General features: G+C 50.8%; 1 protein-coding gene across 5 annotated transcripts in view; it reads left to right on the forward strand.

Annotated features, from left to right (window-relative positions):
- Window positions 1-26,948, forward strand: part of ZNF609 (zinc finger protein 609) — a 70,603-nt gene that overhangs the window by 12,960 nt on the left and 30,695 nt on the right. For 4 of the 5 annotated variants that reach the window (XM_085588627.1, XM_085588624.1, XM_021554249.3 and 1 more), the window contains exon 2: window positions 747-1,611. In XM_085588627.1, coding sequence (XP_085444753.1) covers window positions 865-1,611 — 747 coding nt within the window. In that variant the 5' untranslated portion in view covers window positions 747-864. The remainder of the gene's footprint in view (window positions 1-746; window positions 1,612-26,948) is intronic. The other variant, XM_085588625.1, reaches the window with a different exon arrangement.

The raw sequence follows: 26,948 nt of genomic DNA on the forward strand, positions 1-26,948 counted from the left end.
TGTCTTTTTTGTTTCTCTCCCTGCGGGCGAGGCTGGGAAGCAGGGAGGAGATATTTTGGGCTCACCGGGGTCAGCTATGGCGTGGGCAGGTAGGGCTGAGTCCCCTCTTCCCAGTTAAGACTGCTTACTTATACAATTCCATCTCTGTTTCCCACTGGACACTTATCATGGCCAGAGGCGACAGTAGTAAACACTCCAAATCTGGGTACTGTGTTGCTCTGCCTAGAGGTGTGGGATGAGAACCCCTATGCTTCCCACTGCAATTTGGCCTTTGGTGATTGCTCTGACACTTCCCAAGTGTCACAGGCACTCTGAAGCCTGTGATTTATTTCCCACCAAGGCACTTGACTTCCCCAGTGAGCAGCTCTTGTCCCTTGCAGCAAGGCTGGCGTGGAGAGGAGCCCTCCCTCTGGGTGGCATTGGCAGGAGAGGAATCAATCCTCCCTCCCAGGGGCAGCGCTCGATAATTCAGAGGGAAATGGTGAGCGGGGAAATGTGTGAGTAATGTCTTGTTGGAGCCGAGAGCCGTGACCTGCCAGGGCTGGTATTGATCGAGGACCGGTGCCAGATGGCCGCTGCTGCGGGGGCGGCTGTGGAGCAGCCCCAGCCCAGGGGGTGGCAGAAGGATGCTGTGAGGGGGATTTGGGAGGCTGGGGGTTTCACTCTGCCCAGATCTCTCCTGCCTGCAGGTGTGCCTGCCCATGGCTCTTTGTATGTAACCGTGTTCTCTTTGCTCTCCCTTCCAGCAGCGATGCCGTCACCTGGGCAGACCCGGACCACTGGAAGCCCCCCAAGGACGTAGGTGACCCCCAGGGCGTAGAGGCAGGGAAGAGCCTTGAATCGTGAGGGGCCGTTAACTCTAAGATGTCCTTGAGCAGCGGAGCTTCCGGAGGGAAAGGAATTGATGCGAACCCGGTTGAGACGTATGACAGTGGGGATGAGTGGGACATTGGTGTAGGGAATCTCATCATTGACCTGGATGCTGATTTGGAGAAGGATCAGCAGAAATTGGAAATGTCGGGCTCCAAGGAGGTGGGGCTCCCGGCACCCAACGCAGTGGCAACACTACCGGATAACATCAAGTTTGTGAGCCCAGTGCCAGGCCCGCAAGGCAAGGAGGGCAAATCAAAGTCAAAAAGGAGCAAGACTGGTAAGGACAGTGGGAAGCCGACCCCAGGGTCCTCCCTGTTCACTCCCAGTGAGGGAGCTGGTGGCAAGAAGGAGGTTCAAGGACGCTCTGGGGATGGTGCGAACTCAGGTGGTTTGGTGCCTGCCGTCACCCCGAAGAGCTCGGAGAAGTCAGCCAAGGCGTCTCGCAGTGTGGCTGGCTCCAAGAAGGAGAAGGAGGGAGGCTCATCCAAAAGCAAGAAGGAAAGGAGTGAGGGCGCGGGGACTGCGGCAGAGAAGGAGCCCAGTGTGCTGCAGCCCCTGGCCCTGGCAGTGAGGGTGGGACAGTATGACGGGGGCCAGGGGACAGAGCCTGCTGCTGCTGAGCAGCTTGGGAGTATAGCTATTGACACGGGAGCCGCACTCAATCCCTTGGGAGTAAAGTCGGAGCTGGAAGATGGAGAAAGTGAGTGCCGGCAGCTGAAAAAGGTGAAGTCGGAGAAGGTAAGAAAGCTTTTGGGGCATGGGTGCCATTGCTGCTGCTCACATGGCGTTGCTGTGACATGACATTGTGGGTGACAAGGGGGTGGGACTGCGTGTCTTGTACTGCTGGGGCCAGCACTGACATGTGGCTGGTGCCTCCTGGTTTTTGGTGTGAGTGTGGTTTGGCTGTGTGGTGCGCTGGTGTCTGGACATGGCAGTGGAATGACACTGGTCAAGCTTGGCTTCTGGGAACCGTGTGTGAGCAAATCACCTGCATACTTTGTTCTTTGTGCCATCCTGCTGAGATTTGGTTTTCCTTAGAGCTTTGGCTGTGCAGAATAGGTCCAGGCCTCTCTAGCCTCTGTCACTCTGAAGTCAAGGTGATATCCTGGTGCTTTGTCTGCTGCATCTCCCAAGGGGACACAAAGCGTCTGTGCTGTGCTCTGTGTTCTGCTGGCTTGGTTTCCTGCATCTCCCAAAGGAATGTATTTCTCTCCAGTTGCATCATGTGCAGAATAGGATCCCTTAACATTTAGTGGATGTGGGATCTGCATGGGCATCTGGGTGAGAACAAGGAGCAGGGCTAACAGGAGTCACTGCCTCGTTCCCAGGTTGCTGATGGTACATGGGCTCTGTTCCACTTGTGGTGGTGATCCAGGGCTGGTGGGTGGCTGTGGGTAATGTTTGACGTGTCACTCCTCTACTAGCACATGGCAGTGATGCTGAGCTGGACAAGCTGCTCTTCCAGGTCACCAGAGGCACAAAAAGCCCTGCCAGTGGCACATGGCCAACAGGGTGAGCGGCTGCCTGGCCATCTGGGTGGTGCTGGGTGCTGGGTGGCTACTCTGTGTCCAGACGTGGCCATTTTTCGAGCAATCGCAGTAGCTGATGTGATTTTTGATTCAGATGGGGAAGGCTTTAAGTGTGTGGTGGTCTTTGCTTTCCTCTGTGCCAGCTGCACACGGGGTGTTGGTGGTGTGTGCCTGTGAAGCCATGTGTATGTCATGCACAGGGTGAGCATCACAAGTGTGTGTGTCTTTGTGTTGGCTTGGCCCTATTGCCATTAACATGTACCAGGGTGTCAGGACAGTGGCTGGGGAATATGAAAAGCATCATCATCATGTTTGTAGCCAGAGGTTCCCTGGGAGGATTTCTGCTTTGGCATTGGGATCACAATGTGAGCACTGGGATGGGTGGGGAGGGCACAGTGACGTCCTGGGCCAGGTGATTGACACCTGTAAAAATCAGGAGCGGTGTGGAGACATCTTGTTCCTTTGTCTGTTCTGGCAGTGGAACCAAAGTGAATGAAACCAGGAAGAGCAGCAGATGCTCTTTTGCATGATGGACTGGATGCTGCTGCTAAAAGCTGTGGATGCTGGAAGTCCACCTATGATTTGGGCCACCTGAGTGGGTTTGTGAAGGAGAAACTCATCAGGGGGGTGTACAGGGCAATGTGTTTTGGCTTGGGAAAAGCATGAGGAGGACAGAAGCTTGGGAATTGGTTTGGGAAATACCTCAACATGCTTGGCTGTTTTATTCCCTCATAGCCATCTGTGCTGGCTGCTGTGACAGCCAGCACTGGAGCCGGCTGGACCTTGGGTCATACCGTGCATGGTATCAATTAAAGATTGATTTCTTTCACTGATACAGCTGCAGAAACTCTTTGCAGTTGGAGATACCAATGTGATATGTGGTGTTGGTGGTATAGAAGCTCCACAGGTCATGTGTGCTGGCACCTGGAAACTCCTCTGAGTCTTGGGCTTGTCCCCCCATGTGGGCAGCAGGGGAGGTGGGGATTTTGCCCCTCTGCCCTGCTCAGGTGAGACTATACATGCAGAGCTGCCTTCAGCCATGGCATCCCAACATGAGAAGGACATGGAACTGCTGGAGTGAATCCAGAGGAGGCTACAGAGATGCTCTGTGGGCTGGAGCCCCTCTGCTTTGGAGCCAAGCTGGGAGAGCTGGGGGTGCTCACCTGGACAAAAGGAGGCTCCAGTTAGACCTCAGAGCCCCTGCCAGTGCCTAAATCGTCTCCAGGAGAGCTGGAGAGGGGCTTTAATCAAGGAGTGCCAGGACATGGGGCAATGGCTTCCCACTTGCAGAAGACGGGGTTAGATGGGATATTGGGAAGAAACACTTTCCTGTGGTAGTGAGGGTGGTGAAACCCTGGCACAGGTTTCTCTTGAGAAGCTGTGACTGCCCCATCCCTGGAAGTGTTCCAGACCAGGTTGGATAGGGCTTGAAGCAGCCTGGTCTAGTGGGGGGTGTCCCTACCCATGGCAGGAGGTGGAAAAAGATGGGCATTAAGGTGACTCCTAACCCAAATGATTCTATCTTCTCCATGCTGACACTCAGTGAGGATGGTGCTGCCATTTTACTTGTCCAGATTCAAGCATAACCCCCTTACTAAAAGCTCAGGCTGGATGGCTGATCCCTCTTTTGAGAAGGGATTTGATGTCTGGATCTGCAGGAACATGTGTCACTTAGGAGGAAGCATTGTCTGTGTTTCGTCAGCCTCCTGGGGGCAGCTGGATGGCTTCATTTGGGTCGGGAAAGCCGTGGGCGAGGAGAAGAAAGGTGTCTGCATGGTATGGGGTGGGAAGGCAGTTTTGTGTCTTGAGGAAGAGACTGAGGCTGGGTGGATACCTGGGGGAGGGTGGAGGACCAATGGGATTCTGTGGGGGATGTGGCCTTGGGCTTGTCCTGTCTCCTGAAAGCTGCAGCGATAGCCCAAAAACTGCATTTGGAGTCCAAAGGACAAGCCAAGAGCAGAGGTATGTGCTGGCTGTGGGAGGGAGGGCAGCTCCTCTAGGCAGTGCATCTGCATCGAGAGGATTAAGGTGGCAGGTTCATTCTGGCCTGGGGACAAACCCTGCTTGGCAAGCGAGAAATTTGCTCAGACTGAAACAGGAACAGCCACAGTGTGACTCAGCCCAACCTTTGGTCTCCGTCAGCTTGTCCTTTGCTTAACCCTGTACTGCTCCCACTTCCGTTGCAGGAAGGGAAGCTGGTCTCCATCTGCGGATGAAGAAAGGGAGACTGTCTGTCCCTCCACTGCTGAAGCTTGGGGTGGGTGACCTCCCTAGAGGTCAGACAAAAGAGATGTGTGCTGAACCAGTAGCTGCCAGCCAGGAGGCTCTGTTGTATCTCCATGGCTGTAATAACGAACATTTTGGCAGGGAGTATTTTTCCTTGATGAGGTGCTTCAATGCTGCAGCCAGCTCTTGCCCCAGCTAGCTCACCCCACTTGCCTCTACTTCTGCTTTTGTGTTCTTCCAATATCTTGCTGTAGGATTTGGCAGCCATTGAGTTCTTGTTGGGTGTAGGAAGAAGCTTTGCTTTGGGTTTTGCCAGATACTTTACCATGTCAGTTGGTGATCCGTGGCTCTGTCCATAGGGGAGTTCACCCTTGCTCCCATGTCTGACACAGCAGTAATGGAGCCTGTGGTCACAGCCCTTGGGCTCCATTGGATGTATTTTGCCAGTGTGACCCCATGGCTCTGGTTGCTACTTCCTGGGGTGAAGCCTTGAGACCTGAATATCCCTAATATCCTTTTTTTTGATGTGGAGCTTAGCTGTGTCCTGGCTTGTTACTTGCTCTCCTCAAACCTGATGCCATCAGTGTGTTGGGGCACAGGTGATAACTTTTCCAGGGATGGGGCTGATCTTGATGAAACCCACTGGTGATAACCCTGCTGAGACTTTACAGGGTCTCTGGGATGGGCTGAGCACTTTGAGAAGGTTTCCCTTTGGCTGTGGTCAGTGCCTGGGCAGGTCCTTGGAGCTCCAAAAAATATTTGGAGGGGCAGCAGTGGGAGCTTAAAATACTTGCAGCAGGGAGAGAAAAGAGCTTGTGCTAGTGGACTCATGAGCACGGTGAGCAGTGGCTGGGTCAGTCCCTGGGTCACTGGGGATGACTGGAGCTGAGTTGGGATTCAGTTTGCTTTGCTTTGCTTTGCTCTGCGGGGACACTGGTGCTGGGAGGGAATGGCAGCTCTCAGTGAGCAGCCGAGCTCAGCAAAATGGCCGTGCACGGAGGAGCAGCGCTGATTTTGCCCCACCAGCCGCCGTCGCGTGGCCGAGCTGGCCTTGGGGCTGGCGGCTGAGCTGGCCCCTTCCTCACCAGCCCTGCGCCCACCACACTGCCCACACCGGGCCCCTGCACCCACTCCGGCGCTCTGGGCGTGCTGGCCCGGCCGAGGGATGTTGAGCATTAAACAAAAGAGCCTCCCAGCTCTTGGCTGCCGCTCCGGCTTTGTTTTGATTGAGAGGTTGTTCAGCAGGAGGAGGGAGGGGTTTTTTTTTTTTCCCCTTCTCTTCTGACGAGCATCCAGATGTGATGCTGCTGCAGACAAGGGAAAGGCAAACAGAAGCCGCTGGAGACTCGACTCTTCTGAAAATCCTCTCTGGGTCACGTGTGCTGCGGTTTTGGGCAGCCAGGAGGGTGGATTCATCCGTGTCCCTGGGTGGGAGAGAGCGTGGAAGCCACCGGTGCATTTTCTTCTCCTGAATTTCTCCTTAGACAGAGTGTAGTGATGCCCTGTGTGTGCTCAGAGCAGACATCCCTGCTTAGGGTGACCTGATAGAGGGGGGCTGTTGTAAGATGGGAGACACTGCAGTGTGTTCACACCAAAATTGGTGTGAAAATGCCCTTGCAGTTCTGTGGGAGGACAGTGTGGCAAAAAAAGGAGTACTTGGGGTCAGGTGACAATGGAGAGAGTGATACCACACCAGTGGCAGCTGCCAAAAAAGAAATACACCTTAAAAATACACCTATGCACTGTCCCTGCTGCTGCTTGCTTATCCAGCAGTTTGCAGGGTGACTTTGGGGTCACCTTTGTGGACCTTCTTGCCTTAATTCAGGGATGCAGACCTGCATGGTGCCTCCAGTGCTGGTCCTACAGCCTCAGTGGGACCTCCAGGTGCCAGTTGTCCTGCACCATTAATCCTTTACCTGGAGTGAAAGCATGGTTGCCTTTTTAAAGCCATTTTTCCATTGTTGGGGGACAGGATGAAACTTGGTTGTGCGTGCAGCAGCAATGATTGAGGTGAGGGATTCCTGTGTGACTCCAGTTCGAAGAGTTGAGATCTCCCAGTCCCTCTACTGGGTCCAAGCCCAAAAGGAGATGGCCACAGACACTCTTAGGAACATTTCTTGATGTGGGAGTGAACCAGGATGAGATGGGGGTGGTCCCAGCCTTCTACTTTGAAGACATGCTTGGGATTTTGACTCGTGTGAGGGTTGTCTTGTGGGCCAGAGTTTGGATGGAGAAACTCCCAGTGCAGATGTTATGGTGAAAACAGTTGTTGCTTTTTCAGCCCCTCCAAAGCTGGCTTTGGAGCTGGTGTTCACCCTGTTCTTTGTTTTCCCCAGGGATTTTTAGGGCATGTGGAAAGCCCAGTGCTTGGGTAGGGACCTGTTCATGCCCAAAACCCTAGGTAGAAGCTGTTTCCCAGCCCTTGCTCTGAAGGGCTTTTCTTTCCAGGCAGTGGCAGCAAATGTGACATGGGCAGCTCAGGGAGGTGGCAGGGACGTGCAGGCAGCTACCGGCTCTTGCCTGATCCTCTCGCCATGGTTCTTTTTCTCCAGCTGTGCTGGAATTGACTGCCACCAGAGCTGCTGACAGAGCTGTGTTGGGAGACCTTGGGAATGACACCACTCGTTTCCTTATTGTCCCTGGCTCCACCGCCCAGAGCCTTCTGCTCTAGGAACAAGGCAAGAAGGGGGCACACAGCCAACATGTGTCAAGAGCTACAAAGGAGGAAATTGGCCTCGTTCACTTCAAACCATGGGGTTACTGCTGGAGTTTTGGCTCCTGCTGAGAGGTTATTTATATGTGGGCTTTCTTTTATAACCACTGGATGTAGCAGGCTGGGAGTTCCAGCTGATCCCACCTCTGAAGGCTTTGCAGAGGGAAAATTGCATCTCTCCCTGGTTGTTTTCCCAGATGGCTGTGTTAGGAAGGACTAAAAGGCTGAGTTAGCTTTGATGCCAGACCCATCAGCATTGCTGTATCACAGTGAATTGGCTGTCATGCCAAAACATGGCTCAATCGCCACCAGAATGGGCAGCAGGACATGTGGCACCCTGTCAAGGACATGGTGGTAGGAAATGGAGCAGCGCTGGGAAAGAAGAGAAAAAACCTCTCCGCTCCTTAAGCGTGACAGTGGAACGACACCGTGATAAGGAAGGGGCTGATAGAGGGGGGACAGAGGTGGAACAGTCCCTTCTCAGCTTCCTTGGTGCAAGTGACCTGCAAATCTGCTCCCTTAGTGCTTTGATGAGAGATTTTGATGGGAAGGCCGGCGAGTGATGGATCCTGCTGACTCATGGACCTGATTCCTCCCTTGAGAGCGATGGCAACTGCTAGAGATGGGTCAGATTTTGAGGCTAACGGGCTCTGGTAGACTCGGTGGTGTTTTTTTGCTTTGCTTCCAGGCTGGCGGTAGCTGCTCATTAGCCTAATGACCCCAGTTACCCAGCACCATTTATCTGCCGAGGGAGATTTCTTTAAAGGAAGATTTGCGCCTCTGGAGCGTTGTGCAACCCTGAAGGCTTCAAAACCCAGCGAGCTGCTCCCGCAGCCCTGCCGGGGAACTGATGCAGGGGGAGTGTGCCAGGAATAACCCGCTAATGAGCAAAGCTGCTTCTCCACCCGGCAGCCAGGGAGGCCACAGGAAAGGGCAGCAGAGCACAGGCTGCCTGCATTTCCCCTCCTATGCTTTTAAAGGCTGCTTGGATGGGGATTCACTGCCTTTTCCCTGTTTGCTACAGGCACAACATCTTCTGTGCCACTGCTTTCACAGTGCTGCATTGCTCTGCTGCTACTCTTGAGGATGCTTTGGGCTGGAGCTGTGAAATCCACCTTTCCTGTGAATCTTTGTGTTCAGGCAACCCTGGAGATGTGTTAGGCAAGAGGGTACTTATATCCCCAGAGCTGAAGTTGGGCAGGAGAAAAGGCAGTGGTGATTGCTGTGGACTTTCTGGGGTGGTTTTGTGACATTCCTACCTCCTGGTGATCAGTGCCTGGAGCTTGAACAGCTCATTGGGTGCAAGAGGAGCCACCCTAGGGCTCAGAGCTGTTGAGCAGCAGCTGGGAGAGCAGCCCAGGGCTGGGAAGCAACTGCCGGGCTCCGGAATGATTTAAAGCCACCAGCAGCCTGACGATATGTTGTATTTGGTGACAACATCTGCTCGAGATATTCCTGTCCCTGTTACTCATTCCTGCCCACGGACCAGCTCAGGGAACTGATCTGATGTAAATAAATATGCTCAGGGTTTTCTGGGGTGAGCTCAGGTTGTGGGCTGACATGGATGGGTGAGCATGGACAGTGATGGTGGCACCTGAGACTGGAGATGAGGGCTTTGCTGGGGCCATGCTGTGGTGTAAAGGTTTTAGGGGCTCACTGGCCTCTCACAGGGCTCATAGTAGCTTTGGGTAGCTCTGTTTAAACCAGGAAAGCACACTGATGCCTGTGCTCCCCATCCATCTTCCTCCTGTGCCCCCAGCCTTGCCAGCTGAATGGTGCAAGCTCCATCCCAGTTTTTTGTGGGCAGGATAAATCCCTTTGCAGGAAGATGCTACCATGGAGCTTCGTACTGTGTGGTGATGGCATGTACTCACATCTGCTGACTTTTCCCCTGTCCTTGACACTGAAGTGGCTTTAAAACTTGGTATTTAGATTTACTTTAAAATACTGTCTGGTCCTTGTTCACTTGGGATGTCTTGGAATGTGTTGTGATGAATAGTGCAGAGAGCATGCCTGCTCTGCAGGCCTGAGCTGGAATTCTGGTTGGGATGTGGATAGATACGGAGGTTACCATGTTTTGGTGAGGGGATGGGATGTGATAAAGCTCAAAAGTGGATTTTGTCTAGTGCTGAGGGAGTAAGAGAACCCCCTGGGCTGTGCTCACTTAATGCAAATGCTGGAGCCTGTGTGTCTCAGTTTCCCCTGTCCTCTGCATGGATTGGCTGCTCCTGTTAGGCTTGAGCATGGGGTTTGCTGGGGGGAACACGAGGGTTGCTCTGGATAGAGAAGGCACCGTTGCAGCTACATATCCTGTGTTTGTCATACTGTGGTTTTGGGTTTTTTCTCAAGGCAGAAAGTAATTTCTTTCTGGGAAGCTCGCTCACTCCCCCAGTTAGCCACGGAAATGCAGTGTTGTGATATTTCCCCAGGTACAGTGCAAATGAACGCTGTTCCCAGACTCCTCCCACTCACCCTCCCACCCCTCTCTCCACTCTTTGAGGTGCTGGTACACTGCCTCCCACACTGGGAATGGCCCTCTCATCTGGTTAACAGATGGCTGTGGCATGTTCTGGAGTCAACTGCATGCCATGTGGTCACCATCCTTGGATCAGCCCTCAGAAAAAGGACCCTGGAGCTGGATCTTGGTTCTGTGTTCAAGCCTGAATTGAGGAGGGAGAGCTGCAGGTACCCGGTGGGTCATCTGTGGATGGTTGCAAGTGGAGTCTTGGGATTTGTTGTCTGAAAGGGAAGGCCATCCCAAAAATCACTGGTACCACTGCAGCAGGGATTCTCCATCATTGTTGCGGTGCAGAGGGAAGGCTGCGATGTCCATGTGGTCCCGCACCAGACATGGTGCACACTGAGGGCCATGGCTCCTGTGACTACACCAACTCCAAGCAAGTATTTCCAGCTGGTGCTGCCCTGCCAGCTTGGGATCCTGACCCGCCTTCCCTGGTGGGACACCAAGCCCCAGGTCTGCACTTCTGTGTCCCTCTGACCCACCGTGGTGTGAAGAATGGATGTCCCTTTGCAGGAGAAGAGAACAAAGAAAGGGTTCAGTGAAAGGGTGGTGAGGCATTGGAGCAGACTGCCCAAGGAGGTGGTGGAATCATCATCCCTGGAAGTGTTCAAAGAGTGTATGGCACATGGGGTTTGGTGGTGAGCATGGTGGCACTGGGTTAATGACTGGACTAGAGGTCCAGCCACTAATCCAGGTCTTCTTCAGTCTTTATGAATCTGTGAAAGCTCGAATCAATTCTGGGAATCAAATGGCTAAGAGAGGTTTGTAGGAACAGAAGAGCACTGGGTCTGGGCTCTATGTGTTCAGAGGCCAGGGGAAATTGTTTTCCAGGGCTGAAAGGGGAAGATGGCTGGGCTCCAGGCAGCTCTTGGAGGTGGTGACAGAGTCATCAAGCACAGCTGTCCTGTGCTAGCGAAGCGTCTCCCGCCCGGGTGGGACCAGTGGATCTATGGGGTGCTTTGTACACAGAGCAAGGTTTCAGGGTTTCCAGGGCTGTTTGCTGTTCTGTGGCTTTGAGGGGAGGAAGGTGACTGTGTCTATGTATCATGGAACAGGTTTGTTGACAGGAAGGTTTTTCTTTGCTCAGCATTAACATTTCAAGGTGCGGGAACTCTTTGGGCATTAGTGTTTTATGGTCTCACAGGCTGGCTATTAATGCTTTTCTTTGTGGGTAGGGTGAGGGAGCTGGAGGGGCTGAGTGGCCAATGGCCCTTTGAAGGAAACCAGCCTTTTGGTCAAACCCCTATGGCCACAGGCAGAGCTGCCTAACCTGGGGGAAGAGTGGAAGCCCTTTGGTAGTGGGGAGAGCAGGCAGTTTAGCTCTTGGACTGGGTCTGGATCTTGCCTACAAAAAGTCAAGGTTGCATGTGGAACCATGACCAAATACGCCATGGCTTTGCCAGATCACTTCCTGGCTTGTGGAAGAGCCACAAGGTCCCAGGAAAAGGCCCTGCTTTAGAGGGGCTCACAGCCTGTGCTCCCCCCACCCCTGCTGCTTCCTTCAGACCAAGAAAACAGGAGCTGTTGGTGTTCCCTGTGATAGATCCCTCAAACAGGAGCTTGGACCCAGTGTGTGTCCTGTCCACATTGTCTCTCAGTAGGGTCAGTGTCTTCCAGTTCCCCTAAGGACCACGAGGAGATTCATGGCATTAAAAAATTGAAGTGTTGGGGTTTTCAGGCTGTAGTCTTCAGTAATGGCTTGGTTCTGGATGGAGCAGCTCCCTTTGTGGGGCCCTGCAAAGGAGGAGGACACAGCAGAGAGGGCAGCAACACATCTGGTTCTGGTTTCTCTTGTGAACAGAGGCTGTTTTGGGGTTCCCTTGCACCACCCCTCTACTCTCAGTGTGCTTGAGCCCCAGGACCAAATGCATCTGCCTTTTGACAGGGAAGGAGCTCTGCTCAGCTCTTGGCTGGGAGGATGGAGCCATCTTCATGGTGACCTGATGGCCTCCAGCCTTCGGCCACAGGAACAAGTGAGTAGACTTGCAGGTGCCTGTTTCTGGGCAAGAAACCAATGATCCTCCAGGCCACCAAAGCAGGCAGATTTTTCTGGGCAAAGAGGGGATCCAGCTTGGTGCAAATCTCAAGCCAGTAGCAAAAGGAGCCTGCGATGGGAGGTTACCTTCTCTTTTGAAGTCACCATCACAAACCAGAGCATGTCGAGTAGGGGTGAGAGACTGGAATAAATGTAATGGTTTTGGGTTTGGAGATGTGTTACAGTGCAGTGCTTTACTCCTTACCACTGCTCCACTGTTGTGTGTTGCCCAAAAGCCTTTGGGAACGTTCCTTCCTGGTTGACCTGTTTCAAACGTGACACTGAAGCAGCACCTAGTGGGGTGCCTCAGCAGTCCCTGTCAGCTGAGCAATCCCAGCCTCCTGCCAGTGAGTGAGGCCATTAAAACCCAATCTCCTCTGGGACCTTATGGTCTGATATGGGAGATGGAAGGAGCATTGCTTTCAATTTCCTATTGATCCTAATGAGCCAATGTGGGAGACTCAGATGGCTTGGCTGTGTTGGGGGCTGTTAGCTCCAGCACTCAGAGCTGCTCTCAGGTCCACTTTGCTTCTCAGTTCTAGGAAATGGAATAAAGAGAAAACCACTTAAGAGAATTTTAATCAGAACTTGGCAGAAGAACTTAAGGAAACCCAAGAAATCTTCTGACAACCGTACTTGACGCTGAGATTGCCAGTGAATGGGAAGGGCAAATACAGGGCCTTGGCTCAGGTGGGTTGGGTTTCTTCTGGCTCGTTTAATGGGATGCCATTAGCATTCCTGCCCTCCCTGGCTGGGAGGGGAGGGGGAAAATAAACCTTCTTCAGTATGCTGGAGACTTGTCAGATGGAAATAAGGCTGAGTCCTTTGGGAGTGGATGATGAAAGTCATCCCAGACCTGCTGGAGATGGCCAGCATGGTTCAGGAGGAGGAGTTAGTGCAATTTTTACTAATAGTGGCCTTGGAGTTCAAGAGAGTCTTGTGGTATGGTTGGATTTCTTCAAGAGGTTGATCTTGGCAGGCTGGAGAGGTGGGTCTGTGTGAACCTCATGAAGTTCAGCAAGGCCAAGTACAAGGTCCTACCTCTGGGCTGGTGCCATCCCTAGCACAAAAACAGGCTGGGTGGAGAATAGATTGAGCACAGCCCTGGGGGAAGGGTCTGGGGATACTGGTGGGTGACAAATTCGATGTGACCTGGCAATGTCTGCTTGCAGCCCAGAAAGCCAACCTGGGCTGCATCCAGAGGAGTTTATCTGGCAAGTGGAGGGGAAGGAGGCTCTGCCCCATTCAGGTTATGCCCCACCTGCAAAGATGCCTCCAGTCTGGAGGTCCAACATCAGAACCTTCAGGAGTGAGTCCAGAGAATAACATGGAGATGCTCTGAGAGCTGGGGCTCTTCTGCTCTGGAGTCAGGCTGGGAGAGCTGGAGGTGCTCACCTAAAGAAGAGAAGGCTCCAGGGAGACCTCTGAGCCCCTTCAACTGCCTAAAAGGGCTCCAAGAGAGCTGAAGAGGGACTTTGGATGAAGTCCTAGAGTGGGAGGACAAGGGGAGATGGCTTCCCCCTGCCAGAGGGCAGGGTTAAATGGGATATTGGGAAGAAATTGTTTCCTGTGAGGGTGATGAGGCCCTGGCACATATTTTGTAGAGAAGATGTGGCTGCATCATCCCTGGACATGTTCCAGGCCAGGTTGGATGGGGCGACCTGGTCTAGTGGAAGGTGCCCCTACCCATGGCAGGGGATTGGAAAGAGATGAGTTTGAAGATCCTTTCTAACCCAGACTGGTCTGTGATTCAGTGGTGCTGAACTGTTGCTGGTGAGTGCTGTTGGGAGTAAGAAATTGGTATGAGGTTCAAAGCCCTTGTGGATGATGTCCGGTTTCAAACTAAGACGTCTGAGGAGTGGACAAACCTGTTGCTGTGATGGGAGATTTCATCAGTTCTCCAGATCCTCACTTAGAGCTAATGGCAAGTTTCCCATAACATCTTCCTAGCCCAAGTTTCTTGTCTCAGCTGTAAGTCCTTTTGTAAATTGTTATTTTGGAATATTTGATTAAAAATCCATGGAGTGGTATGAGTAGCTTGACCATTTAGGGGCAGGAGAGTTGCAAGAGCAGTTCTTGCATGTGTGTCCTGCAGCTGGGTAACCCAAACCAGCTTTTGTTTTCTGATTCCTGGGGAGGGGGGAGCATGTAGTTCTGGTTTATGAGTGTGGGCCTGGCAGAAACCAGAAATTGCTGAGCAGAACCCCCCCCAAGTTGTGTTTATTTGTAAAGGGCTTTTCAAAACTGCATTGTACCACTGCTTTTTGTTTTATTGATATTCCAGCATCTGGACTGTTTTCCTAAATGTGCTTTCATCCAAGGAGAGATTAAGGGAGTGAGAACTGTTCTGATAAAGCTGCCAAAAATAATCTTTGCTTGAGACTAAATACCGCTCTCAGGACTTTGTCTTGTAAAACAATTTGTGGGTGAGCATGAAGAACCATCCTAGGAAGCCCCAAATGCTCCAGATTGTTGTTCCTGCTGGGGGTTTGGAGAACTATAAATTTTCCACAAGAGTGTTTGAATTTGTCACGTGCTGCCTGAGGTGATCTAATAGCAGTCAGGGAAGTTTTGGGAGTTTGTGGCTCAGTGATTGAATCCCTGAGAGGAGAGATCTGCATGCAGTGTGGTTGGATTGATGGGAACACTGCTGATGCACACATCCATCTTCCTCACACCCCACAATGGATTGCTCATGGATGGGTTGTCATCTCCTGTGAGGAGCTGATGTAATGAGGGTGATAACTGGTGTAACTTGAGGCGTTGAGGATGTGATGGTGGCAGTGTGATGCAGATAATCCGTGAGGTTTTGTATGAAGATCCATCTGAAAGTAAGTTGGTGCCTCATTGGAGTAGTTTGGCTCTCAGCACCTGCCAAGGTGCTGAGCTCAGCAAAGCACAGCAGCCTTAATGCTGCCCCCTTTGTCATTCTCCTTCTGGCAGTGTTTTTCCTAAAAATCACATGTCCTTATGCTGTGACTTTGTTTGACAACTTGTGCAGTGACAGGGAGCTGAACTTCTTCCTTGATGAGATATGTAGGTATATGTGGCATGTGTTCTCCAAACTTGCGTGGCCCTGAAGCAAAATATGGTTTGGATGCCATCTGCTTCCTAAAGGGCAGAGTTAGAGCTGCTGGAGGAAGCTTAACACGCTTCTATGGGCCATATGTTGCCCCGTGCCTCTCCCAAAGGACCTGGGATTGGCTGCTCTGGGTCAGTCAGTTAATTCACAGTCAACAAGGCACTATTAAAAGCACGTTCATAGGAGGACTTTCTCTGAGGCTTTTGGCTAGTGGCTTGTGTATCCCACCTGGGAATCACACCGTGGCCTGTGAGCAGGTGATGGAATTCATCACCCATTGAATATCCTGAGTTGGAAGTAACCCACGAGGATCATCAAGTCCAACTCCTAGTAGGCTTGCCTGCATAAACAGTTACGATATTAACTTGGAGGAGGTAGTTTTGGTGGCGCAAAATGTTCCTACTCAGGGATTTCTCTTGGCTCTAGAAACAGGAACTCTGGAAAGCACTATCAGAAAGCATCATCAAAAACCACCTTGGTGTCTCTGCCTGCAGAGCTCCTCAAATTCCCAGGATGGCTGAACACATCAATGCTGGCTGGGAGCCATTCTGGCTCCTGCCTGAGGTCATGGTGCAGGATGGGGGCCCTGGCTCTGGAGACTCACTGAAGGGTTCCAGCTGGCTTGTGACCCAATGAGGCTGAAAGTAGCCACTCTTCCATCTGGGCCAAGAATTTCTAAGGTTTTAATCACCCTGTCCTGGCACTGGGCTGGCATGCTCTTCCAGTGTCAGGTTTACTGTTGTTGGCCCCCGAATGCCCAGTGCAGCTTGCTTTTATGGAACCCTGCTTGCTTTTATGGGGCCAAAATTAACATCTCGGCATAGTTAGGCTTTTTTAGTATCATTTGAATGTCTGACACTGCAGTCTTCAGCTGGTTTCGTGTGGTGAGGTGATTGTACTGTGTGTGCTTTTGAGCGAAGTGTGACCAGTTTGGTGAAAGTTTTGGTCTTCTCCCTTACTTTATCTTCTCTGCACATGGGGAAAGGAGTCTTTTATCTGAGTGTGTTCTTTGTGGCCAGGGCTCCATGTTCCTTCCTGAGCCATGTGTAACCTGGTAGTATTTTAGTGGGAAGAAACTAATGGCTGAAGCAGCTGCCTGGGCTTCATCCTGCAGAGGAGATGGTTTGGGGGGAGTGGGGATGGAGAGGGGTACTGCATTGGGCTTGAGACTTGATCCAGAGTTTCATCCCTGAATCACTGCAGGATGAAACCCTGCCCATGGCTGGGGTTTGGAACTGGATGAACTTTAAGGTTCCCTCCAACCCAAACTTTTTTGTGGTTCTGTAAGCTGAGTTTGGCTCTGGCAGGTGATCATTTAAGATCAGTGATGCCCTTCTCTGTAGGCCTTTGCCCCAGCATTGCCTGTCTTCTTGTTGCTGACAGCTTCATTGCCTCTGCCATTCCTTGCTGTTTTCCTGGTCGAGAAGCAAGAAAGCTGGAGGAGCCAGGTGTGGTTCCATCTTAGTGTTTCATAGACTCACAGGCTGGTTTGGGTTGGAAGGGTCTTTTAAACTCACCTCATCATCTTGCCATTGTCCTGAACCGCTTTCAGCCCAGCCAGGTTTTCGGACCATGCTCTCTGGATACAGCTGGTATTTGGTGATGATCTCTTGGAAGATGGGAGATCTCAATGGAGAGCTTTCTTACAGGTTTGTTTTCAGCTTAAATGTGGGCACAGGAACCTTCCTGCCTCCTTGTGCAGTCATTGGAGCTTTGCTGAGCCCCCAGGAGGTGTCCTGCCTGCTCCTGGCCACCCCTTCCCACATCGACGCTCAAGGGTTTGTGCAACCATGTGGGGAATTGGGTCAGGAACATGATCCAATTAAAAGCTGTGCTGAGTGACATCGAAAGCAGGTTTTAACCAGGCAGTTTCCTGATAGTCCACAAATGCCTCTTGTTAGGAAAAAAGGGCTTTGGACCACAGCAGGAATAAACAGCCATGGGTGGATTGCAGTGGGATGATGTCTTCTGGTGGTGGTGCTCGTCCATGAAGGCTTCCTGTGTTGGTAGGCAACTGTAGGGACAACAAACCTGACTCCTACTTGAGTTCTGGCTGGTGTGTCTTTGTTTTCTTCCCAGGGAGCCCAGTCTCACTCCCTTGTGTCTGTTTTGTGGCTGCCATCGCTCGTAGAGAGCCTCTCATCAGACGTTTCTCAGGCTCCTTCTCTTCAAGGGTGCAGCCAAGGGCTCTGGTCACAGGGGAAGACTGGAATTGCAGTGCACCCATGCCCATCCTCACTGCCTGGGGCGAAGGGGGGTTGCCTTTAGTAATCCTGACTAATCCTTTAATCTGTATCAACACTGATAGGTATTAAAGCAGCAGATAAGGTTCAGACCGTGGCTTGGAGCTCAGCGATATCCCCACCCTCTTCCAGCTAAATCTGGGCTGATTGTGCTTCCTCTTAAGGGGACCGTGCTTGTTTGCCGAGCAGCTGCACTGGGTTGAGAGGGTGGATTAGCTGTTCATAGCTGGAACATGCCCTTGTTGCTGGACTCCAGCTTGCCAGACGAGTGCATTGATTTGTCTGTGTGTGTTCCTGGTAACCAGCATCCCATGCTTTCTGGAGCAAACACCTCCAGGTTCATGTTCCTTTGGCAGTCAGCAGCAGATCTGTAGCCTCCTGCTTTTTATCTGTGTTCTTCACCTGGGTATAAGCCCAATTCAGTTGTAGACAGTTCACAGAGTTCTTAAGCAAGAGCACAAAGCTTTCCAGCGCTGTGGATCTGCGGTTCCTTGTTTCTGCTGCTCACAGCAGGATTTCCCTCCTCCCCCACCTCCAGAGCAGGACTCCCACCACCACGTCCTTCTCCTCCAGGCCTTCTGCACTCTTATGGGTGTCTTTCCTCATGGCTGAGGTCTGTGATGTTCTCACTTGTATGACTTCTGGACACCTCCAGTTACCCAATGATCCAACGCTGTGAAGGTGGAACTCCAGAGCTGGCTGTCCTGTGTTTGGTGGCACCAAACCAAGGTTGCTAATGCCTGGAAGAGCTGCTCCTGGTCGAGTTCACTGTGCAAAACAAACTGTCCCTATTGTTTTTGCTGTTGTAGGCTCATCCGCCCTTTCCCTGTCCTCTTCCAGCTTCTCCCCATGCTTGTGGGATTGCTCCGAGTTTGCCACTGGTTCCTTCATCAGCAAAGCCATGGTTAATCCTTCCCATAAATCCTTTAAGCTGTCAGCAAACAGCCCCCTTCTTAAAATTCTAGCACGCAAGCTCGGCTGGGATGGAGTCTGGCTCACAACCCCAAAGTTTCATTTTTATTCCCAGATTATCACCTCTGGTCCTTCCTGGTCCCAGTTTTGGTTGGCACTGCAGGCTTCTCACCATGGCTGTGGAGCAATGGATGGCTCATGTTTGTGTGTGGTCTTCCATGACATATCTGAGATGTAAAAACATTCAGGTTCTGGATTACCTAATGAGGGGGTCCAGGTGTATCAGTTGGTTTGAAGTCACAGATGAGAATATGTTCCTTAGATTCCATGTGGATGAAGTCTCACCTCTCTGAGGAGCTGCCTGTCCTGTGGGACAGAGTGTGTTAGCCCTGTTTCTTGCCTCATGAGCTTGATAGGCAGCTGATGGGGCTAAAATGGGCTAAAAATTAAGAGTAAAGCTTTTTTATGGTCATGCTCATCTGTCTGCATCCAAACTCTCACATCTTTGCTGTTTTGCTCTCAGAGGTGACTGTTTGTCTTTTCTGTGTTTGTTTGTGCCTGTAAAAGCACAATGTTGGGTCACTGTTTTGGGCTGTATTTTCATTGGTGATTAGGTTAGGAGCTTCAGGTGTTGTACATCTTCTTTTGGAGGATCTCTGAATATCCTGTCCTTCAAAAGGCATTTGGCAGAATCCAAGAGAACAAAAAAATTGATTTCTCAAAATCTCAACCCATGTCTTGAGTTCCTCTTCTGTGAAATTTGTTTTTTCCTTTAAAACTCTTGATGAAATACAGTTTAGAATTTGTGGGATTCTCATTACAGGACTGTCATATAAGAACCACAAACCTTTTTCCACTGTTGATCCCAGAGGGAGGAAAGACGCTGAGACTCCTCGAGGAATATTGAATGTCATCTTGCTGCCGAGTGGCTGCATCTGGGGATTACTCAATAAAACAGAAGGAAGGGGAAAAAAAGGTTAATGCAGTGTTGGCTGCCGGCAGCTCCAGAAGCTCCTGTCCTTCAGGCTGCTGTGATTCAGCTCGGTGACTTGAGTGCTGGTGGTTCTCAGCTTATCCCTCAGGTCTGCCAGAGGAGGAGGGATTTGGAGGAAACACCATATTAAATCTAAATTTTTGAAAAATTGATTTCTTAAAATTGATTTTTTTAAAAAAAGTGCATTTGTCAGCAGGGGCTAATTGTAAAAGGCACGTGGCTTGTGCACTCAGCCCTGTGAGCAGCCTCTTTGCATAGGCTGTTTTCCTGCTTTTTTAGCTCTGCACAAGTGTCAGGATTCATGGAGCAGCCAACTCTATCCCGATGCCTGTAACACCACGAAAACCCTAGTGCTGAATTTGGGGTGAGTTGAGGTGGGAGAAGATCCACAGGCAGATGCCAGGCAGCTGCAGGGCTGCTCCCATGAGCACTGCTGCTGGCTGCCATTGTGCTTTCCAGGAGCTCCAGCGAGGGTCAGCCTCCAGGCATTACATGCTTTCTTGCAGGATGATCACCTACCACCGGCAAGCATGGGCTTGAGCAAAAGCCAGTCACCTGGACCTACAGGGTTTTATTTATTCGTATTATTTTTTTGCAAACAAGCTGGGTGATCTGCGCACGGTTGTTGGCGCTGCATCCTGTAGCATATGACAGATAATCAGCCTGGCTGCTGGCCCGCAGAGGAGGTGAGGCTCCCATGGATGTGTGACCTGGGAAGGCACGTCAGCTCCATAAATCACTGCCTGCTGCTGCCCGTGCCTTGCGCCTCTCTTCAGCTTCTTGGCAAATTCAGTATCTGCAGCAGGCTCTGGGATGGCTCCTTGTCACTGGGTGAGCATCAGTGTCTGTGCGGGTCAAGGAGGCAGAGCAGTGTCCCCTTCTGGCGTGTCCTCTTCTGTCCAGTCCCCTCACCCCCTTTAATGCCATTCCTCAGACAGAGAAAACTTGGATAAACTGCTGTCTTGCTGTGTTCCTTGTGCTGGGGAGCACAGCTCCTTACACACACCAGGACTCCTGCCCAATCCTACTGATAATGGCCTGAGTCTTTAAAAGCCAAGGATTGGTGATATAGGGTGGCTTTTCCAGGTTTTGAATGCTGGTGCTTAGTCACGGGATGCATCAGGTTTCTGCTTCATGGGGGTTAAACTCACCCAGGTCTCCACTGCTCTGCTGTGCTCATTCCCAAACTACCCTGGGACCAGCCACATGCTGGGAAGGGGGTCTGTGCTGCTGAGCCTTTTCACAGAAGCAGTGAAAGCTTCCTTTGGGGGTGCCAAATGCCCCATTCCTGAAGGTATCCTCAGAGAGAAGTCGCTGCTGCCAGCACCCTGCTCCAGGAGATGGGAGATGCTCAGCTAAAGGAACAGGACCCTGGCTCAGCAGTCTCTGAGGATGGCAGCTGTGGAGACTGCCAGCACAGAGGGCAGAGAGGACACTTGCTCGGCTCTGGGTGGGAAGGGAAGTTGCTGATGTGATGAAGAAAGGCTTTTTCCCTCTGCCAAGCTGCCTCCCACATCTCTCCCTGCCTGTATAGCAGTGCCCAAGGCAGTGTCCTCAGCATGACTCCAGCTGCGTGCCAGCTCTGTCTCTTCACTTGCTCCTCTGGGATGTCAGTACTTCTCCACTTAGTTTGGTGTGTCCCCATGACTTTTCCCATGCTTATTTGTTACTTATTTGCTTAGCTACTGTTACCATATCCGGGAATGTTCTTCAGGTCCCCTTCTTCCTCCTGTCTCTTGGTGTTCCTCCATGTGAAAGGAGTGATTTCCAGGCTTTTTACCAAGTTTCAACTCTTTAATTCCATTGAGCCCCTCCCAGCCCCAGGACCTTTCCTAGTGCCCATGCAGCTTTTCTCAGGCTTCAGTCATCAACTTCCTTCTCTGAGACATTGCCCTTCAAATGCCAGTGTTTGGTTTTTAGTCTCCATGGCAAGAAGCATCTCTGGGATCTGCCATTTCAGCCGTGCCCCTCTCCTTTACCAGCAGCCTCTTAGAGGCCCTTGGGAAGCTCTTTGGTTATCCCCACATGAGCTATGTGGTGTTTAGGGGACATTGCCATGGTCTCTGCTGTAGAGAAGACCTGTGTGGTGTTCAGACAGGCACCAGTCACCTGCTTTGGCTTGGCAAAAGCCAGCATCAGGTCAGATGTGGGCAGAGATTCTAAATGATGGTAAGGGCGAGCAAGGAGGACTTTTGCTGTCAACACCACTCTAAGCACAGGGGTTGCATCCATTCATCCTCCATCCACCCATGCATCTGTCCATCCAATCTCTTGCCTTCATACATTCCTGCCTGCTCCCAGGTGTTGCAGAGCTGCACAAAGGCCTGGTTCTCCCTGTCCAGTGCCTGCTTTCTTAGCCCCGACCTGCAGACCAGCAGGTTATTAACATGTCCTGACCATCCTGCTGGTTGGCACGATGGGAACCTTCTCCCTCTGTCCAAACAACATCTGCTGTGATTATTATCGATAAAAAGCTGTTGCTCTTTTTCCTCAGGTATGAGCGGGAGTAGAGGATGTGTATGGGCATGCTGCCTTTGTGTTTTCAAGAGAGACAGTGTGATTAAAGGTCATATGGATTTATTACAGACAGAAATGCATTTTGGCTGCTTCAGGCTGGAGTAGAGGTATCAGAAGCTGTTGGACAACTATTGCGGGGGTTCTGGAACTTCCAGAGTAGGCTCTGGAAGGCTGTCCCACTGGTAATGAGGAATCATCTCTTACAGGGTTCCATTAGATCATGACACTGAGCAAGTGGCATTCCTGGGGGGTGGAATTCTGGTATCCTGCTTGTCCTGCTTACCATGACTTTGTATTTTTGTTTGTTGTTGTTGGTTTTTTTTTTTTTTTTTTTAGTTTTTGGTGTTTGTTTTTTTTTTTGTCAAAATTACTCTTTTATCATCCCTCAAAGCCAACCATTGGGCATGGAGAGCCCTGGAGAGGAGATATGGAGCTCCCTGATCCCTTCCTGTTCCTGCCCTCTATTTGTGCCCCACTTGCTGGGCATAAAAACCTTCCAGGCTCTGATTTATGACTCTGTTCTGTCTTTCCAAACAGGACTTGTGTTATCCTCCATGGGTTGCCTGTTTGAGCTGAGGGCACCATGGTCTCTGGCCTCCAGGGGAGCAGTTGAATTTTAATGATGTGTGGCCAGGTTCGGGTCTGCGGTGGCCAGCAAACCCCAGTACTTGAGCATTGCATCCTTGGGGCTAAAACTCACTTATTTATTATTATTCCACTCTTCCTCATGCCATTAGGATTGTTTTGTCATAGCTGGCTGGTGATTTGAAGAATCAAAGAAATTATGGCAGGGCAAGAAATGAAATTTATGAAGATCTGGGCTTGCTTTTGAGGGATCTAACTCCAGCAGTATCTTTGCCATATTTTAGGGATGCCAGCTAAAAATACAGTGTTGATTGAATATAAACTTGGCGCTGCTACTCTCTGGTCTGTGTGTCCACCAGCCCCTGACATCTCATTTTGACATGTCTATATGCTGTCTAAGGTGCTGCTGGGTGGAAGGTGGCATTGGATGGTGTTTTTTCAGTGGTGACAGTTTTGCTCTCATTTTACTGTTTTATGGCAAAGGGGAACAATTTCTCGTTAGCTGGAATTTGGTGACCCATGGGTATCCCTGCATATAGCCTGAGGAATGCGAGGTTAGAAGCTAAAAACCTTCCTGGAGCTTAATTGGACTAGCGGAAAGCTTCAGCCATGGGTGGTGTCAGCATCCATCCCTGTTTGGTGGAGGCTGATTTGGATTTCAATGCAAGCTCTTCCCCTTGGTATGGGGAGCTGATGAAGCAGCTACTTGAAGCTATTTTTCTATTTTTATGTAGAGTACTCTCAAGGAGGAGCATGGCTGCGAGCGGCAGTCCTGTGATGCAAATCACAAAGCTCTCTCTGCTCTCTGAGATGTAGTGAAAGCCCCACTGTGGCTCCGCTGCTCCCTGGCTGTAGGTGGCCTGCAGGTGATGAGTTATACTCAGCCTTGCTCTGGCTCAGCTCCTCTTCTCCCCCACTGCTCAGCTTCCCTGCAGGGAGCGATCGATCCTCCCCAGCCTTGCTGCTCGACCGCTGGCGGCTGCTGGTCGTCAGCACAAAACCTGCCAGGTGAGACCTTCAGGCATCACAGCCCAGCTGTGTCCAGCAGCCAGGCATTGGCTCCCACAGGAGCATCGGCTCTGCCTCCTCCTGGCAAATGTCCCTGCCCGCAGTGGGGGGCTTGGATCTAGATGAGCTTTAAGATTACTTCTAGCACAAACCAGTCTGTGATTCTGTGATCAGAACAGAGGCACCAGGAGGCATTTGAGCCAAAGACAGGAAAACTGCTTTTTATCCTTGAGGCTGGAATTAAAGTCTGGAGTGAGAGCAAGGTGATGGGACCCTGTGGGTTCATGTAGAAAACTTGTTCCTGCTCCTCTTGCAGCTCAGCTAGAGATTTCATGGCAATATGAGCACGTTTTGCTGCTTTAGGGTCGGTGCCCAGGCACTCTTCTGTGCAGGGATAGTGAGGCAGCATCTTGATTTCAATAATTAATAAAACTTTGGGAATTGGCTTTAAAAAACTTCCTGTGGAATTTGCTGTGTTCTGCAGGCACCGATTCCTGCATGTTCCTGATGGGAGCTGATGGACATGGGTGCAAACTGTTGATTGAAGTGTTGGGGTGAGCCCAGCATTTATCGGACAGAACAGGAATATTGAATTGTGCTGTTTTAAAAATAGTATTATTGGAAGAACTTGCTGGAAAACTGGGGTTTGGGGAGTGGGGGTGATGCAGTCGTGGGACACAGCACATTTGTCATTCCCGTGTTAGCCTGAGGTTTCCATCTTGTGTGCTGGGAGACAGAGGCACATTCCAGACACCAGTCCCCTCTCTGTGGTCACTGGTATGAGACACATGTGGTGACACCATCTTCCTCACCCACATTCTTGTGTGTCATGTGATTGGGCTCATTTCTTGCTCTCTCTTTTCTTGTAACCTCCCCATCAGGCCATGGAACAGAGCTGGCTTTGTGTCTGGAAAGCACCAGGATCTCTCCTGGCAACTGGAGCAAAACCTACAAAGAAGAGGAGATGAGAGCCAAGTGGGCGGCTTCCTAAACGTGCAGCCTGCAGGGGCTGGGACGTGCACATCATACCAAAGCAGGTTTTTAATATTAAATAGATGGAAGGAAGATGTCTCCTTTTGCCTGAGGGATAAATAGATCTGAAACTCATCCTAGACTTTGCTGCTTGTTGCATCTGAAATATGTGTGTCTCAACCTGGAATTGAGCCTCTCCAGGAGCTGCCAATACCTGGCTACAACCCATGTGTAAAAATGCTTTGGTGTTGGTGGTGTATGTGGGATGTGATGGAAAGTCTCTGGGAGAAGCATCCAATGAATGGATTTGCCTCTTTTTCCCCCAGTCCATAGCTACATGTACCCCGTGGTCTGGACATGATGCTTCTCATGGTGCCACCAAAGCAAGGTCACAGCTGTGGTACTCTGGTATCCTCCCTGTGCTAGACCTCCTCCAGGAGCTGTGTGGGTGCCTCAGGAGGTGCACCCTGCTTTGCAGGGGCTGAGAGTTGTCTCCTTCCCTCCCACCCCTTCCCCAAAGAAATTTTACAGGTGTGAGCCCTGTGCACCTGGCTTGGCTTCTTGTCCACAATCCACAGCAACTTTCGGACCAAATGCTGTTTGTAGCCATGGGCAGACAGCTTATTGTGCAGGAGAACTGCTTAGAAAATGTTCCATCTTGTCCATCTTGCCACTGTCATTTGTTGGGAGATAAATGTGATAAGAGAAGGACTTTTTTCTTACCTGCTTGGCCATGAACCTTCTGGTCCAGCCATGGAGGTGGACCATAGAGCTGGAGCTGCTCCCCCATCAGAGATGCTTGTTGTCGTGGTTGCAGTGTGGAAGAACATCAAGAAAAGATAACTCTGCCAAAATTTAAGTAAAACCCTGCCAAAACCTGGAAAATCTAATCTGAACTTGGGCAGTTCCAAAGCTGCTGGATGTTGGCTCTCTAAAAGGAGAAGGGCTGCTGCCGTGTGTTGGGAAGACCTTGAATGTGACTTGTTGGGGATTCAGAACCTGGCACAGGGTGGGTCTTGGGTGCCAGCAGCTTTTAGGGGGTGCTGTGGGGAGTGATGTATGTTGTATGATATTAATGGAGAGTTGTAGGAAAGGAAGAAGGGCAGTGCAATGGAAGGATGAAGGATTTTCTCACTTGGAAAATACTGGTATACTTAGGAACAATTTCCCTGCCAGAAAGCTGTGGCCAATGTCTGTCTTAAACGTTCCTCTCATTGATTCATCCCATTTCCTCCTTGCTCCTCTGCATCATCCTCTGCGTAATTCCTCTCTCTCCTTTGATGTTTTCATCCCCCATGTATTTGTAGATTATGGCTGTGTCCCCACATAGCTGTCACTGAACCAAGCTATCCATATTTAGCTCTTCTAATCTCCTCTTCCAAACCAATCCCCTCAGCCTGTTATTTTTGTGCCTCTTCTTTGAACTTCCTTCAGTTTGTCTCTTGTGTCCTTTTCTGTCATGAATGGACTAGTGAAAGGTGTCCCTGCCCACGCAGGGGGATGGAATGAGATAAGTTTTAAGGTCCCTTCCAAGCCAAACCATTCTGGGATATTAAGATGGCATCTTGGAGATGATCCCCTCTAGGTCACTGAAAGGATCACCTTGGGGTGGTGCTTGTCTGTTTTATGTATGTCTGTAAGTCCATATTCCCCCAGTTTTCTTGCACAGGGATTCTGAATGTGAGTGGGACTTGCTTTTGGCCCTCTTTGAGGCCTTGAAGGCACAACCCAATGCCGTAGCTTTGACTATTGTGGAAGGTGCAGCTGTCCCCACACCACATTCACAGCTTGGTTGATCAAAACACCCCCAAACAAAGCCCGTCTTTTATCCCACACTCCATCTCTTCTTTCTCTGCTCTGCTCTGAAAACACCAGGGCCTTTTACCACATCATCTCTTGTGCTTTATGAGGGCAAAAGTTGGTTTCTTAGTGGTGTAATAAAACCACATCTGTGCACCTGGTTGTGTTGTGTACCATGGTTCACAGCGACAGAGTGGTCGTGGTGGCTTTGTCCATTCTCACCTGGAAGTGGGCACTGGCTATTGGGATGGATGTGGACAAAGCTGGTCCCTGGACTGTGCACTGAGCAAGCAGAGGAACCCATCCTAGATGAGATAGGTCTGAGCCCAGGTAATTTTTACTTCAAGGCTTGGATCCATCTTCTTCCTTCTACATTTACAAGAATCCAATTTTGTACTGAAATGATTTGTAAATCCTGAGCTGTCTCCCTTCTGACTGATTCCTGTGTACTGCAGCTTTTCAAAGGTAAGGACTTTGTGACTGGATAAGCATTAATTAAAAGTAATTGAATTATTAATGCTCTGAGTTTGCATGTAGGGTTGTGGGTGTGTGTGCACACGTGGCTATGCCCTGACTTGAATTTCTGGAGGCCTAGCAGCCACATTGTCCGTGTTTTAGGGGTTTAGATTTGTGAGCCTGAGGCAGAGGAAAAAATGGGTGAAAAAACTGAAGGAAAAGTTGAGGCAGGCAGGTGGAGCCGTGTTATTGCCTAACAGAGAGCTGAGCTGCTGTGCCAGCTTCTTGTGCTCAGCCCTGACCTACCAAGTGTCAACTTTGGCTTGCAGTCCTTGATTGGTGCTCCTTGCCAAGGTTTGTTGGTAACTTTTGTGGTCTTGCTGTCTCCAGGAACCAGACTTACCTCTTGAGCTGTTGGAATGGAGATTCCAAGCTCTGCAATATGTTTTTCATCCCTAGGCCACCATCCCTAGGGTGGTGGG

The sequence above is a fragment of the Lonchura striata genome, chromosome 10 (assembly GCF_050655825.1).
Source record: "Lonchura striata isolate lonStrDom1 chromosome 10, ASM5065582v1, whole genome shotgun sequence".
In the NCBI taxonomy this organism is placed as follows: Eukaryota; Metazoa; Chordata; class Aves; order Passeriformes; family Estrildidae; genus Lonchura; species Lonchura striata.